At 35.3% G+C, this 17,298-nt stretch overlaps 1 protein-coding gene across 1 annotated transcript in view; it reads right to left on the bottom strand.

The window, feature by feature from the left end:
- Window positions 1-17,298, bottom strand: part of LAMA2 (laminin, alpha 2) — a 551,451-nt gene that overhangs the window by 66,861 nt on the left and 467,292 nt on the right. The window contains exons 39-44 of the mRNA XM_012660792.1: window positions 14,608-14,790; window positions 12,957-12,962; window positions 10,104-10,258; window positions 3,552-3,695; window positions 2,413-2,546; window positions 160-319 (exon numbers count right to left, since the gene is read on the bottom strand). Coding sequence (XP_012516246.1) covers window positions 160-319; window positions 2,413-2,546; window positions 3,552-3,695; window positions 10,104-10,258; window positions 12,957-12,962; window positions 14,608-14,790 — 782 coding nt within the window. The remainder of the gene's footprint in view (window positions 1-159; window positions 320-2,412; window positions 2,547-3,551; window positions 3,696-10,103; window positions 10,259-12,956; window positions 12,963-14,607; window positions 14,791-17,298) is intronic.

Below are 17,298 nucleotides of genomic sequence, written 5' to 3'. Positions count from 1 at the left end.
AAAAAAAAAAAAAAAAAAAATAAGTTCATGTTTTCATAAACATAAGTTAAGTAAAAAGTGGTCAGATTTTGCAGGGCTTTATTATTCCTTTTTCCAAAGTAATCATGTCAGAAATTGTCTATAAAGATGAAATAAACAGGAGGAAGAAGAACACATTACCTTTAATTTCCCAGTTAAGCCGCCAACAAACAGCATTGCATTTGCATCCACATCTAGAATAGTGTACCCTGGAGGGGACACCGAATGGTATGTACTGGGTACAATGCTGGCTTTGGGTCCATCTAGCGCTCTCACAGAAATAGTTCCATTTCTCCCCGTTCTTCGAGGGTACGTGTTGAAATGAAGAAGAAAGTACAGGAAATGAAATATGTATCACATTTCAGGTAACTTCAGATTTAAAAGCTATAAAATGTAGACACTTGTTTTAAAAAATGTAAGTGATAACTGGGTGTTTAGCTTCAAACGTTCCAGATTCATTGAATCTCAAATCAACACCCAGAGTCTGATTTTTGCTGAATATTTACTGTCAGATTCAACGAGGACCAGTGAGAACCACATCCTGATTCTGTCTATGTTCACTGATATGAAATGACACAGCAGCAATTCACTAATGGAATTGCTATGGGTTACATGGAAAAATTTTTTCCTATTGCTTTGCATAATAATTTGCTATTTACCAACACATTCAATGTAAACAAGTTTACATTACTTCGTTTGGCATTTTGTCTAATTTAATTCAGCAAGTAGACCCCAAATGAACCACTCTTCTGTATTATAATAAAAGCTGCATAATTTCTCCTAAAATTCTTTGTGATCTCTTAGATCCAAATTTGCTGAAGTAGTCTTCCTGGAATTGTTTGTCTTTTATTGTTTGGCACACCATCCTAATGTATATAGTGCAATATCTAGTGCTCAGATTTGTACATGTAAATTGTCTAGAAGTTAACTTTTAAATTCAATTAACAGAATTTTGAAAGCTGTTATCATTTAATTTCATTTCCTTTTTAAAGTGATTGATTTCCATGACTTGTTAAATATGAAAATCTGGTCTCTCTTCAGAGACAAGCAGTCATAACAAAACTTCAGTGTCACATATTTCTCCCTGCTGTATCATTTGGTAATCTTTTTATCTTTCAGGGTGCAGTGTTAGGTGAAATACATGGGAACAAAAGAAGGAATTTATTAAATAAGGTTTACCCTCTTTAGTAGAATATATCTTTTCTGATGGAAGGATTGCACTTGTGAGTATAAATGTCCTTAAACTCAGTAAAGTATTTCATCCCTCAACACCACCACACATGCAAGTACATTGTCCGTTGTACGCTCTCTTTCTCTCATACACACAGGCTCTTGCTGAAAATCTTAAAAAAGAACTATAAATATTGTTTCTCATTAAGTTTTCTTCTACATTTTTTTTTTTTTAAGATATGGGATCTCACTATGTTGCCCAGGCAGGACTGCAGTGGCTACTCATAGGCATGACCATAGCACACTACAGCCCCTAACTCCTGGGCTCAAGTGATCATCCTGCCTCAGCATCCCACATAGCTGGGACTACAGGTGAGTGGCACCATGCCCAGCTCTTTTTTTTAAGCTTTTTGTTATGTAAAAATTTAAGCACATATAAACAGAATGACACTCTATCTATCCATCACCTAGATTCCACAGTTACCAGTTCTTTAAGTCTTCTCTACCCATCTCTGATCAGTTATATCTCTAGCCGTAGTCCCTCAACCATACCCCTCAATTGTTAGCTGCTTTGAGTTTAATAGGAAGTTGAAAATTGGAAAAAGAAGAGAAAATGAGGGGGAAGTATTGAGGACAAGAATGGTTCTACAAGTCCTCCATATGCTGCTAGAACTTGATAATTAAATTAAAGCTTCAAAGACAGAATTAATGAATTGATTCCCTATTACTTCCCATTTTAAGTAGTGTGGACCTGACATATTACATATGGATCCCAGCATTTAGATATTGCATGTGATTGCAGGAATGGTCAGTACATGGACTAGAGGGGGAGCTGTGTATACCAAAGATGGGCAATGATAACAGCTCTTATGTTCTCGTTTGTATTTCATAAGAATGAATGTCAGTACTTTTTTTTTGTCAAGTGAGGTAGGATGACTGAACACAGCTAAACCCCCAAATTCCTACTGGACACCAGATGAAGGGGTCAGAAATGGCCTGGTCATTCTGATCAATACCTTGAAGGTTTGTCAGTTCTTAACAGATATGAAAAAATACTTATTTCCACGCATTTGTACATATACATATGATATATAAAATTCATACACGCGTATACATGCATACACAGCTGCCTTATAGAAATGGAAATAGGAGTTTTCTTGTAAACTGGGAAACTACTTCAAAGTTCTGTCATTTAATTATCTTAATCTTTATTGATTTGGTTACCTTGATGCTTCGATACGGTACCAGTACGAGTCATCAATAGTCAAATCTGGGTACTCTACACGTCCAACTCCAGATCCAACATCCCAGAGAAAGCTCACTTTGCCTTTACGCATTTCTATAGCCAGAAAGTCAATCTAAATTCAGAGAAATATAAAAACAATAGATATCAGATGTAAAACACCCTGAAAAAGGAGGCCAACAGAGTCCTTTTAGACAAGTGCCATTTACAAATGTGTGAAATAATGTGAAATCTCATGATAAAACTTCTGAAATGATATGATTTATTATTATGTATGATTAAAATGACATTTTATTATTGTATAATGACTTTCAGGCAAAAATAATGTCCACATCACTGAGGCATATGTGTTCATTCTAGTTAGATCTAATTTTGAGACAAAAGCCTTTCTTATTCTGATACTTGTGGTAGAGATAAAAGGAAATATTTGGATTCAGAGTTCATTACGGTTTTTACCCAGGACACTGACATTTATGAGGGGGCAGCCATGATTCTTTTTACCCAAAATGATCCAGAACTCCTTACCTGAATGGCAAAAATTGACTTATGTCATGACTGATCTGTTAAGAAGTCTTAGTCATTTTGGAAGATCACCATGCATGTAAAGTCGAAAGGTTCAGATGGATGGAATTAGAACTTTATGGGTGAGCTTTTGTAGATACAGCCTAAGTTATTTCAGTTTGAGTCATAAATTCAATAAGATTTAGAAGAGTTTTCATTGGTAAGAAGTTAGTACATAATTTGCTATTTTCATTTCATTAACATGAAAGTTCACTATAATTTCTTAGTTTGAGAAGAATAAATAAAAGCTTTATTCCTATTAGCCTTTTCTCTTAAACAGCTGAATCTGAAAACATACTTCAAAATGAATGCTGGTATACTGACCAATGAAAGCAAATGTTCCTAAATACTGTAGTTTTCTTCTTTTCATTTGATTTCTAACTTAATTTGACACTTTAGAACTTTGTGAGGTGATATTCTGAGGTTTTCAAATCTGAAAGTCTACATTAGACAATTTGGGGACCATGTTACCGGATTTGATACATTTTCCCCAATACTAGGATTAATTTTCAACTACACACATACAGTAGTATAAAGAAAAGTCAAACATTAGACTTACAAATTTGGCACTTCCAAGATAAAAAAGGAGGTTGTCAGCAACACCTGTCTTTACATTGACAATAATATTATTGTAACTTCCTTTCTTGATTTCTGGCTTGTACGTTCGAATGCAGTCACCTCCCGAAGACACAGATACTTTGATCTTTAAGAAAAACAAGGTACAAAGAACCAAAACTAAATCTCTCAGAAAGTTTAAAGTAGCTCCCAAACAATCACAAAGCCATCATCATTTCTTCTTTGAAGTTATTTTTCTACCATCAAATAGTACCATTAAATGCCCATATGCAGACACCATTATAGTCACTAATGAGGGCACAGAAGAGCAGTTTTCCGCGAGCATTTTGACAATGAGCTGTTCACAGTTCCATGTCTTGTTAGCATGCTACTATTTTTTGAAGCACACAACTAAAAAATTCTTACCTTCATACCTTTCTCCTTTATGAATACTGGAACATTTTCAAAAGGTGATCTTTATATGGAGCTAACAGGAATGATCTTCATTAAGGTTGTTTAATGAAATTTTACAAATCAAATTTCAGCAGTTTTGGTATCACTTAAAGTAGGAAACCATTTTTCTTTTAGTCTTCAAGAAGAAATTACCTACCCTCCCATGCTCTTTCAGTTGAAAGAGGACAAATAGATTTTGTTCTAGATGTTCTAACAATAAGAAGACTATTAATCATTCTACTCAGAACATACATTTCAGAATAAATTATACCTTTTTATTAACTTGCCAGAAAACGAAATGGAAATAATTTCCAATGGCTGTCACTATTAATACATTTAACAGCTCATTTTTCTTTTGAATAATACCTTGAAAATTACTATAAATTGCTAAGAAAGGAATTCCTATATGACTAGAATAACACTGTTCATACCAATTTTTACTTACATTTAGGGAACCTTCCTTCAATCACAAATAACACTAGTTGATTATCTGATTTAATTGCCTTTGGGTCTGGTGGAAAATCGCCATCAAAAGGGTACTTTCAGGGCCGGGCGCGGTGGCTCACGCCTGTAATCCTAGCACTCTGGGAGGCCAAGGTGGGTGGATCGCTCAAGGTCAGGAGTTCGAGACCAGCCTGAGCAAGAGCGAGACCTCGTCTCTACTAAAAATAGAAAGAAATTATCTGGACAACTAAAAATACATATATAGAAAAAATTAGCCGGGCATGGTGGCACATGCCTGTAGTCCCAGCTACTTGAGAGGCTGAGGCAGTAGGATCGCTTGAGCTCAGGAGTTTGAGGTTGCTGTGAGCTAGGCTGAAGCCACGGCACTCTAGCCCGGGCAACAGAGTGAGACTTTGTCTCAAAAAAAAAAAAAAAAAAATGGGTACCTTCAGGACAGCAATATAGTTGCTTGTACTCAGAGAGAATCTGTTACTTTGCTCATTGATAGTGTGCAAAGAGGGAGGCAGAGAGAGTGGAAGATGTAATACTTCTCTTTGCTACTGGTTCAAATGCCCAGCTGCCTAAATTCACTACCAGTGAATTTCCATTTTCTCATTTCATCTATTATTTTGTGCTACTCATACAGTTTGCACATTTGGAAGGAAACCAACTAGCATTATTGTTACCCCCCATGGAAGGGCTACATAGATTCCAAAGAAGATAAGCCACCAAACCAGTCTCCACAGTATGGTAATACCAGGGGGTGTCTCCAAGAGTCTCACATTTGTCTGTGAATGTAGTTAGCACTATGGCCCCTTTGCAAGGGTGGTAAAGAGTATACCGTGAACGTCCTGGGTGCAAAGTTGGTTGGATTCAAAAGAGAAAGTGAAGGAGCGAATTTGGGTTCTGACAAATAGATAAATGTATATATGTTTGAGAACTGCTAGGAACACAGCAGACCTGCTGTATCTCCTACAGACCCTGAATAAGTCTTGTATTTGTATACTGTTGTTGCCTCACCTGATCTACTAACCAAAATGCATCTCCACACAGAGCAAGCTGTGCTCTGGAAAGAAATAGGAGCTGTTTTCTCCACCACCAGGAGGAGGGTGACTCCTGGAGGCCTGTGTGTGGTGGCCTGGGGCTGGAACGCTCTAGGAAGCCTATTGCTTAGACTGCTTTCTCTGTCCTTGCCTCCTCTCTAAGGGTGGCGCAGGACTACAGGTCAACTCTGGTCCCCAGAATGTTTGCTCTGTGTTCTAGGAAGACAGTCTTTCCGGTAGAGTGGTTTTCAGTCAGGAGGTTAATTCTTTGCTTCACAAGTCATAGAATTATCCTTCTACCTGCTGTGCTGTGGGTAGGTGAATCAAAATGAATTGCAGAAAAACTGAACTAGGAAATGTATAATTTTTACTATGGATGCCAATACTATAAAGCAATGGGAGTTGGCAAAGGGTGTTATGTGATAGAATGGCCACTAAATGAGGGATTATCAAAAGGATTAGGGATAAAAAGGATAAATCAAAGCAAGAGAAAGACAATATAGTAGAGTGCAGGTAGGGAAAACGCACTCTTCAGATATTTTTAATGTTCAGGAAGGAGTGTAGGATATAGTGAGTTTTTAGGAATCTCTAGTACATGAACCAAAATTGTCATCAGAGAAGACCCTGGCACTGAGCAAATTTAATATCTGAGGCTGGCTATAAGTGCCATTGACATCATGAGAGGATCAAAGAGAACAAGAAATCAAGATCTGACTGGAATTCATGAGTAGAATGGAATTACAGACTCAGTTATCTCTGGCAAGAAATCATGTCCAAATTCCAAATGGAGCTGGATTAGTAGTCAAAAGTGACTGTGTGTAGTTTATTTAATATCAACTTTGTAAATGCTTTATAGGCTTGGCCATAAGGCCATATTATGGCTAGTTTAATCACTAATAAGTAATTTTTATTTAAAAGACATAAATAATATTCCTCAGTTATTGTTTAGAGAAGAAATGACTAAATAAAAGAATGTGTGACCATTTGGTCACAGAATGAGTTTCAGTCCTTGCTTAGGTCAACCTAGTAGAAATATTAATAATATGGGATTACATGTGTCGAAAGTGAGTTGTCAAAGAGTAGAACACAAAGCGCCAGTACTGAAATCCAACTGAATTGATGAAACTCCATCAGAGAATTCAAAGTATAAGAGAGTAGCCATTTTAAAACTAAGAGTATCTAATGCCAGTAGAAATTACAATTAATCCACTTTATAGCATACTTCACACATTTGAGAAATATGATTCTCTGAAAAAAATGATGTTATTATACCTAGTATGCCAGTAATTAATCTTGTAAAGTAACCACTATGGTTTGAATGTGTCCCCCAAAATTCATGTGTTAAAAATTTAATCCCTAAAGCAACAGTGTTGGGAAGTGGGACCTTTTGGGAAGTATTTAGGTCATGAGAGTCTGCCCTTGTGAATGGATTAATGTCACTATAAAAAGAGCTTATAGGAGTGGGTTCTCTCTCTCCTGCTCTTCTGCCACATGAGGATACAACATTCCTCCCCTATGGAGAACGTGGCATTCAAGGCATCATCTTGGAAGCAGAAAAACTGGGCCCTAACCTGCCGGTGCCTTGATCTTACACTTCCCAGCCTCCAGAACTGTGAGAATAAATTTCTGTTCTTTATAAATTACTTAGTCTGTGGTGTTCTGTTACAGTAGTACAAAACAGACTAAGACAGTAACCTATTGCTCAACTCTTATATGGAAAACACTCTTGGATTTCTGTTTTCTGGCTTATGGTTTTGAATATATTATTTTTATATCCTCAGTACCTGAAAAATTCAGACAGCCCAGATTGTTGATAATCAGTTCAACTAGTAATCTCTCCTTTTAAATACTTCATGTTTTAATTTTCAATTATAGGTGTTTCTTTTAACCAACTTAAAACAAGTAAATCAAAATACAATATCTATAAATTTATTTGGAAGAGATCTCTAGGATATATCCCTCTTATAAGAGGGGAGAAATTTCTGAAATGTATACATTTTCTTAGGATGTATGGTTCTATCAATTATCATTATTTCTAATGTGAATCCTAGTAAGACTTCTAAACAAAAATCATTAAGTATCTCTAAGGCATTTCTGATACAACATTATTCACCAGTTAGTCATCATGAACTCAGTTAAACATTATTGAGTATGCCATCATTATCTCTATCAGATTTTCACTGCATTTTTTATCCAGTAAGTAGGTCATTCATTTAAAAGAGTATCAGCCACTCAATTGCAGAATCAACAAACCGAAAGAAAGCTACTTTAAAATAAATGTCTTTAATTTCTTGGTCTTATTAAGTGAGCGTTAGGTCACATCCAAATATCCATGCCAGGTTACAAATATACTTACAAATCAGAATGTAAACTTCAGTTAGCACAAAATTCATTTGAAAAAAAATTCGGCTGTTGGCGTATTTCTAACATCTTAAAAAAAATATGGCATTTTGTTATAGCTTCCATTTCCAAAAGTGATTGGAAATTTTCTTGAAAGGCATAAACAATGGTTATTTTTTCTATTATTACTTTCTTTCTTTTATTTCTATTATTACTTTCTTTTGTACTTTGAGACAGGTTTTATATGCTTACATGTTAGAATTTTATCTTTTTGAGTGGAGGGGAAAAGCACTCACAATTGATAACTATATGGGTGTATTTTTAGATATCTTTATGATGCAAAAATTATAAAAATGTTCAGATTTCCCCACTTGATGACTAAGTCAGAAAGTGTGGCTAAATGTGAGATTCACAAAGAATATTTACTACTATTGCTTCTACCAAGTTAACATTGCAAAGTACAGGAATGATATATCAATCTCTTCCTTTCTCTTCCTACTGCTACAGCTATAGTTGGGTCCTTCATTCTAGTTTCTCTCATCTACTCCACAAATTACTTCCAGATTTGTATTTTTAAAAAGCATAGTTCTGATTATACCATGTTTCATGCTCAAAAACTTTCAGCTTATTCTCACCAGTGAGGTTTATCCCACCTACAATTGTTGCTAAATGAAACTGCTTAACTTAGCATTTAAGGCCTGATCAGATCTTTCCTCTACTGACCTTTCAAGTTTAATGCTTTATCAATTATTCCTGGCAATCTGGACTTCTCTTTAATAAACTGACACTGAAACTTCTTCTTTCTCTGCCTTGGCTCCATCCATACCCCCTTCTCAGAATGCCCCCCACTACCTAGCACTATCTGACTTCAATGTCTGGCTCAAATCCTTTCCTTCAGGAAATCTTCTGGCCATACTAGAGGTGACTGCTCCTTCTAGAACTTTTACAGCACTTCCCCATGGCTCATGTAATGTGGCATAATCTGCATTATCTTAGAGTTGTTTGTGAACATGTCTTATTTTTCCTACTACATTATAAACTTTGTGAGTGGAAGAACTGCCTCATTCATCTTTATGTACCTTTCAGAATGTAGCACTGAACATAGAAGATGTTTTTCTACATTGGTTAAATCTTAGATAAAACTCGAAATCTTGGAGTGACATCTGGTTCTTTTAATCCTGTGTTTTACATATATAATGATCACCTGTCAACCTTACTACATGGTTTTCATATTGTAGCTGGATATAGGTTCTTCTCAGACTCTTCCACTGCTTCTTTTACTCTGGTCTTATGTAACATCATCTCCACTAATCTTTTTGTTTTCTAAGTTTTTCTTCAGTCAATCATGGATTCCTTGAACTTTTTGTCTTGGCCTTGTTTAGAGGTGGTATACGTGCATAAGAAGGAAAAAGCATATACTGTTACACGAGCATCATGTTCTCGGCTGCTACTAAAATATATAAATTGATGGATTAAGAAAGAGCTTTTCTGATCATCCTAGCTCCAAAGTTGTTCAAAAAATGGAATTTTTGAGATGGAAGACTTAAGTATCTAAAAAGGTTTCCATTTAAGCCTGACAATATGAAAATTACCTTTTTTTTTTTTTTTTAACTCAGCTAAAGTTTCACACTGGTACTTAACAGCTCTGTCCAGGTTCAATAGCATGCTACCCTTCTAGAAAGTTCTGCTTCTATCCTAGTTAACTTCTAATTGGGTAAATAAAGAGCAAAAATTTGAGATAAGTAAGGTATTTCCTATTTTTATTCCAAAGTAAAAAAATGTAGAAATTGTAACCAATGTCATTTTTATTGTTGCTTGTACTCAGACAAGAGAATATATATAAAATAATGGTTTCTCTTTCCTATTACTCTGTGTAACCTTGTTTGTTTATTCCTGCTACAACCCCACTAGTTGGTCTTTTTCATTTTTATCAAGATCAAGGCACTCTTATCCATGCCTTTTTAGAATATAATAGTAACATTTTCATCTTTGCTATTTATATTACTCTATTCAAACAATTATATATCAGAATCCCTAATTCTAAAACAGTAAGTGGTGATTATTGTTCTCATGAAATGTCTTTTGAAATTTATGAAAAAAAAATCTAATCTCCCCCTCTGTCTTGCCCCAAATAGCTCAAGTTAAAGGAAAATGACCAGAGATCATTCAACAGGGAACACTAGTGAAAGACATTCGCTCTGGGAATAATCCAACAACTACAGTCAGGCCCCAACAATTACAATCAGTTAATGATTCTGAAAACAAAAGAAGCTTACAGAATTGGCTTGTTTCCGGGCTTGGTTTATCAATTCCTTTATCTCAGAGATGTTTTTCTTCAGGTTATCCTCAAGTTCCTTGATGGGTTTGAGTTTATCTATCAGCCGGTCAGCTTCTTGTTCTAGATTTTTTACAGTGGCATCTGCATCTGCAACTGCATAGAACAAAATTACCACGCACACACATGTGCACGCGCACACACACTCACACATACAGAGAATGAGAATAGCAGTATGCTCAACTCAACAATTTCATCTTATCCATGTGACAAAGGCAGGCCATGACTGCTGAAGCCAAGTGTGTGATGGCAAATGAGAATATTTCAGTTGAGACTCGAGCAGGCCAGAGATGTTAGAGAAAGACAGCCACCACATTGACTTCGTGATTAAGGTGAAAATTAGCTTTGAAGATAGAGAATATGATGAACTTAATTCAATGCTTAATTTCTAGCTTCAGCCAAAAAGTTAACCTTTACATAATAGAACTTTAGTCATAGAAGCACGGAAATGAAAGCATCTTTAAAATGTCATCTAGTCTGTCCAAGCCAGAACTGTATTTAAATCAGGGTTCTTAACACACAATTAGTTTTCTTTCTTTTTCTCCTGTCTTTCTTTACACATTTAAAAAGAGAAGCTATCAAAATGTTTTTTGAAGAACACTTTGATGTTGAAAAACCCTTAGACCGAAGGGCTATGTTATACTTTAATTAAATCTTTCATGCTGCAGTTCAATTTCATTTTGAAGAATAGTTGATTATCCTGTGTTATATATTAGGTTGACCCATACTAAACTGCCATTTTTGTAGGTAAAAAAAATAAAAGGTTGAATATTGGCAATTTCAAAAGTTTCAACCCTAAAACAGTTGAAGGTTATCACTGATCCATAGACTTTCAGTATGTGCTTTTCAAGGGAGGACATATGACACATGGAAAACCAATTATTCTATCTCTGGGATGCTGGCAATCTTATCCAACTATGCCATTTATTATCTGATTGAGTGTGTATTGTTCAGCTTTCTGTCATTGTGACCCTGATGAAAAAGTTAAACTGCCTAAGGTCCAAGGCTACATGCTCTGTTAGACTATGAATGAGCTGCTCTCTGGCTGACACATGACCACTGAGAACTAATCCTCAGGAATGAATCAAATGTGCTCAAATGAAAGTAAATTATTATATAAATATATAAATTTAAATATAAATTAGGTTTTAAAGTAGGTATTTTGAATTCATGCTCATAAATACAAGTTATATTGTTAGTGATATTTAAGAAGAATATAGGTCTACTACTAACTTAAACTAGTAGAGTCGATAAATCAAAACTGAGTACAGTTTTTACATTTCTTTCTGAAATGCAAGTTATCTGGGTCAAAGACCTCATCATATAATTGTATAGGTAACATAAACACAGTTACCCCTTTGTTTTGTACACTTTTAATAAACCATTTGACTGTTTTTTCCTTTCTTTAATTCTCCAACGAAATTCTACAAATTACTCTAGAATTGAGGAAATATGATTTAGATTTAGATTCATTAGAAAGAGAAAAAGTAGTTAAACAAAGACTACTTAGGCTTAGGCAGATAACAGACCCTTTTCATCTACAGCTCCCAGAAGTTTTTATCAAATACTTCAAAATAGAACATGGGGGTTCACTTGCTTCCCCTTTTTCCCCTCTACTCTTCTGGAGCAGTCTAAGCCAAATGGATATTATCTTCCTGAAGGTCTGAAAAATAAATCATCTGTGATATTGTCATGCTTTCTTGTATAGTAGTTTTTGAAAACTTTTTTATTTTCTTCCATACTTATTTGACTGTGTAGATTTTTAAATCACTCCTGAAGATAGATTTTGTTTAGTTAATGTTTTTCTAGAAAATTATCTATATCCTTTAGGCTTTAAAATCTATTAGCATAGAGTTTTGCCAATTCATTTCTTATGTGTTAAATTTCCTCCCTTATCTAATTATATCTCCTTTAGAATTATACATATTTGTGCTTTATTTTTCATGATTAAATCTACCAATTTTTTAATTTTTAATCTTTAATTCCCAAAGATTCACCTCTTGAATTTATCAGGTCTATTATTTACTGTCTTCTAATTCATAAATATTTTTTTATTTTTTTCTTCTTCTTTTTCTTTCTTTAAGTTAATTTTACTTCTTCTAACTCACCAAACTGATTGTCTAAAATTTATTTCACTGCTTGTTTAGTTATATACTTGCTCTCATTTTCCACTGAGGACAGCCTTGGTCACATTTTTCAGATTTTGATATGTTGAATTTTATTATTATTTTTCTAGCTATTTTGAAGTTTTATTTTTGATTTTCAATGTAAATGTTTAAGAGAAAATATTTTTACATCCCAGTAGTTATATATTTGTTAAGATCTAATTTTATAATGTGCTTCTCCAAATATAATTCTCTAGAAGTTGAGAATAAATACTTGTAAGGAGGGAAAAAAGTGGGTATCTGGGGAAAAACAACAAGCACATAGACCTAATTTATATTAATCCTACTGCAAAGAAGTCATCTGAGCGGCAGTGGTTGAATTTGTGTTGTCAGAAACATTGTAATTCAGTTCAATCTGTGAAGGAATTCAGTTTTCCACTTTTATGTAGATATCATACAGATTTTACACTAATTTTTCATAACACTACTAAAAACACTTTATATCCAATACATCCACATTCTATTTGTTTATATAGGTAGATTCCTTTTATGTACCTAGCGTTAATGCTGTCACAGCAGAAAGAATAGCTATGTAATGTTTAAAGCGGTGCTAAAACACAGTAACATGCAAAGCTGAAGCTTTTAAGCATAAGAGTTACTAAAAAATATGCAAATAAACATATACATACTGATTTCTGCAGGTAATTTCATATGGAAGTAAAACAAAAAAATTAGAAAAATCATGAGGAAATATTTTCTAGAGATATTATAAAACAGTGACTATAAAAATGGTACTTTTCGCAACAGGTACTAATTACAAATATACCCCATTTTAAGTCAGACCAAGGTAATAAAATAAAAATACACAAAAATATGTTATTTAGCAGCCATTGTTCATATTAAAAGAAACTTTATTATAATCTTCTAATAAGATAGAAAATAGACCCAATTTAATTAACATTTATAGGTAACTATTTCTCTTAATAGAGGATAGGATCAAAAACAAGAGATAATATTATGAAATATTATTTTAGTTGATATCTAAAATGGAATTAAATGATATCTTAAATTTTAAAATGAACAAAATAGTAACATTTACTTAAAATTTTTTCATTCATATTTTGGGGAAAATATTGTGATGTGGCATACATCAGAGCATCAGAGGGAATTGTTCTTATGGAATATCTGAACTATGAGGGAAGCTATCTCGGTTTATGTTAAAAAAAATTAAATAAGATCTGAGAGCTATAGTGACTAATAAAAAAGTAAAGAAAATTAAAAACATTGTATCTCCCCTTTTTCTTCCTTGAAGAAATGACAAGGAATGAATCCTTTTTCTCCCTAGCTCTGAAGTATGTGGTACATGTATTTGCATTCTTCCTTGTTCAGGAAGGAATCACTAACAGTGTCTATGAGATCATAGCATTGTTAGCATTTGTTTTGAGACTAAGATGCTGAAATCAGGCTCCACTCCTCAGTCAAATGGCATCTGAATTGTGTAGCATTTATGTCAATACCAGTGTTTTTGTTTTTACACTCTACTAATATTTTGACACCCAATGAAAATGTTGGTGTATAAAGAGGGCTAGTCTCTTGAAAATGAAAAGTACAAAAACTCAAGCATCTCCTTTGGTGAAACCATGTGCCAAGATAACTTCTTACACTTAATAGAAGGGAAAAAAGTACGTAAAAGAATCCTAATGTTTATTGTCTATATTTAATTAATTATATAAATTATTATTATAGTGAGTTCTCCCAGATTTTCTCAGTAAATCCTTATTAAGTCAATAGAATTTGATATGAAGAAATGGTCTTCTTTATAAACTAGATAAATGCTTTATTTCCTGGAAATGTTCAATAATTGGAATCTAAATAATAAAGTATCGAGATATTCAAATTTTGATGCATTTCAAGTCCATCCCATTTTCATACCCTGTTCTAACAGGCCTGCTAATGAGTGTGTTCCTTAACCTCTGTGTTCCATGAAACTTGGTCACTTCTGAAAATATAATTTCCCAAGCACAACTGTATTTTTAATTACACTAACGGATTAAAAAGTATTTGGCATTGCTATACCAAATATCATGCAGACCTTAAGAATTTCTTATCTCCTTTTGATTGGAGAAAATTCAGATGAAAAAAGCACTGGACGGAGCTGGTAGACTTGGATGCTAGTCCTGGAACTACAAGACACTCAATTCCTGAGTTCAGTCTATGAAATGAGGAGGGCAGACTGCACTACTGTGAGGGTCTTTTCCAGCTCTAACATTTATGAGTCTAGGATCCTTTTATAGTGTGAAGAAATAAATGACATCATCACAGTGAAAAAGGAGATCTTACTGTTCTTGGAAGGATCTTTCACCACAGCATTCGTTTTGGCCACGCTGTCTGCTAGTTTATTGTAATTTTTCTTCAGGCCATCAAGGTTCTGGTGGAGCTCTTTAATCTGTGCCAGGACATCTTTAGCTGTGTCGTTGGCTTGTCTGGCTTTGTCCTTAGCAGCTTGCAGTTTAGCGACTGTGTCTGTCAGCAGATGAGGGTGTGAGAAACAAAACAACGGGTCTGGAGTTAGTGGCTTAATCCATGCTTACCAAAGTGAGGCTTGTGGCTGGCTGACCTTAGGGACACATTTACAAAGGGAAAAGGCTGAACTTTGTTTCATTTGGGTGTTGCAAATGAAGCAAATTTTTTAGCTAAATTAAATTTTCTCAGGGACTTTTGCTGTGAATACCTGATTAGCTCTTAAAGTAGCAAAGTGATTGTTCAAAATGTTCATTGTGTAAGGGCATATTGTGATTTGCTGTTGAACATATTAAAGAGAGAAATTTATTCACGTGAGCATCATCAAAACTGGGCTTAAGATTTAATCTGCATTTCCACAGGGGTGGCGGGGGGGAATGAATGCATTGACCTTTTAGGATAGAGAGACTTTTTCAAATATGTTAGACCATGTGTTTGTGTATTTATATTTATTTACAGCATTGTAAATTTTCAATGTACCTACTCAAGAGGTAACATAAAAATCTAACAAGTTACTCAGATTTTTTTAGTGTTAAAAAAGTAAAGAACATTTAAATTTTAAATTTTCTGTCTTGTATAAATGTGTGCACTTGTCTAAATCATAATTTGTATATAGAACATATATTATACATATAGATGCCTGTTAGTGTGTGTAGATTAGTGGTTAAGACCACAGGCTCTGAAGTCAAACTGTGGGGTTCAAATCTCATATATACCACTTTTAACAATGGCCTTCAGTATCCTGAGTCTCAGTTTCTCACCTGTAAGGTGGGGATAATAATGCTATCTGCTTTGTAGGATTACTATGAGGATCATATACACTTAACATAAGCATAAAAAGTAAGCACTCAATAAGTGTTTGTAATCTTTGTTATCATTAAAAATATAAAAATAGCAAAATCAATATCCATAAAATAAAACACGCTTTCAGGAACTAACACCAGGCAATAATTTCAAGTAGTTTTAATAGGTAGGAAGATATTACAGATAGGGTATGACCACTTACGTTTTTGAAAGTTTAAATAGCTAAGGAATTGAACTTTGTGAAGAGAGAATGGCAGTTGGCTCTCAGCTCCTACAGCAAGGTACTATAATAAACTGTGAGTTTGGGGCAGTACATCAATATTTTAGAGAATAGTGTCTATATGAGTTTATTCTTTCCCACTAATAAGAGATTTCTTGAGCTGAAACACAGAAGAAAGTTCAGTCAGCCTTCCATATCCCTGGGTTCAGCGTCTGTGGATTCAACAACCTCAGGTATTTGGATATTTGGATATTTTGGGGGAAAAAAGGATGGTTGATCTCTGCTGAACATGTAAAGATGTTTTTCCTTATCATTATTTCCTAAATAATGTAATATAACAACTATTTAAATAGCATTTACATTATATTAGGTATTAGGAATGATTTAAAGTATATGGGAGGATGAGTATAGGTTATATGCAAATACTATGGTATTTTATACCAAGGAAATGAGCATCCAAGAATTTGGTATCTGTGGAGGGTCCTAGAACTGTTCGCCTGCCAACTCTGAGCTATGAATGTTATAATAATAAGATGTCTACATATTCAGTTTGTAATATATTTCTATGGATGCCAGCTAAAGGCAATGAAGGATAAGAAATAGCATAATGTAAAGTACGGTTTAATTTCTCATCCACACAAAGAAGAATTCATAAGTAAGAAAACAAGTAGCTAATTTCCTGACAAGAAATATTTAATACAAGCATAGTGTTAGAATAGGAAGATAGCGGACTAGGAGCAGCCTGCCCTCACACCGCTCTCAAGGAGAGGATAGAAAGTTGCAGGTGCATGGGTACCTATGGACAGCTCCTCTCAGAAAGAACACTGTAAATCCCTGGAGAAGTGATGAGGGATGCTCAGAATGAAGGAGAAAGTGACGAGGAAATTTATTTGGCAAGATCGAAGGGATCTGTGGGAGGCACCCACACTTGGGGAAGGGCAGGAGAAGAAAGCTCTGGGGCTCCACACTCACCCCACAGGCACCGTGGCCCGAGTAGTGAGGGGGCTCCCTCCACCACGGCAGATCTCTGGACTCATCAGGGAGCTTCTCAGAGTCTATGCATAGACACTACACCAGACAGCAGGCACAGGAGGGATCTGGTGGCTGCTGGTCCTGGGCTTCTGCAGCTGATGCCATCCTGTGACCTCAGGTGAATGGCACCAGGTCTGCTTGGGACTTGGCTTTGTAGCAGTAGCCTTTGTATTACCCCCACTGGGCTGGGGAGGGAGTGGGCAGAGAAGATGTTCCTCCAAACCATGCCTTGTGACTGGAAGCCAAGCACCCCACCTCTCCCCTCCAGCACAGGATCTGAGCAGACAAGGTGCCTCAGGCACTAAGGCACCACCTGGGGAACTTGGGCAACTGCCACAGTAGGACCTAGGCAGGGGGAGAGCCCAGGCTGGCCAGAGGAGCTGGCCTGCCTCTGCAGTCCATGGACTGCTGGAACCGACTCCTGCCCGTGCACCTTGCAACTGCACTCCCCACAC

The sequence above is a fragment of the Propithecus coquereli genome, unplaced genomic scaffold (assembly GCF_000956105.1).
Source record: "Propithecus coquereli isolate 6110/MARCELLA unplaced genomic scaffold, Pcoq_1.0 Scaffold68, whole genome shotgun sequence".
Taxonomy (NCBI): domain Eukaryota; kingdom Metazoa; phylum Chordata; class Mammalia; order Primates; family Indriidae; genus Propithecus; species Propithecus coquereli.
The sequence above is the reverse complement of the archived record's forward strand: the minus strand, read 5'-3'. Positions and strand labels throughout refer to the sequence as shown.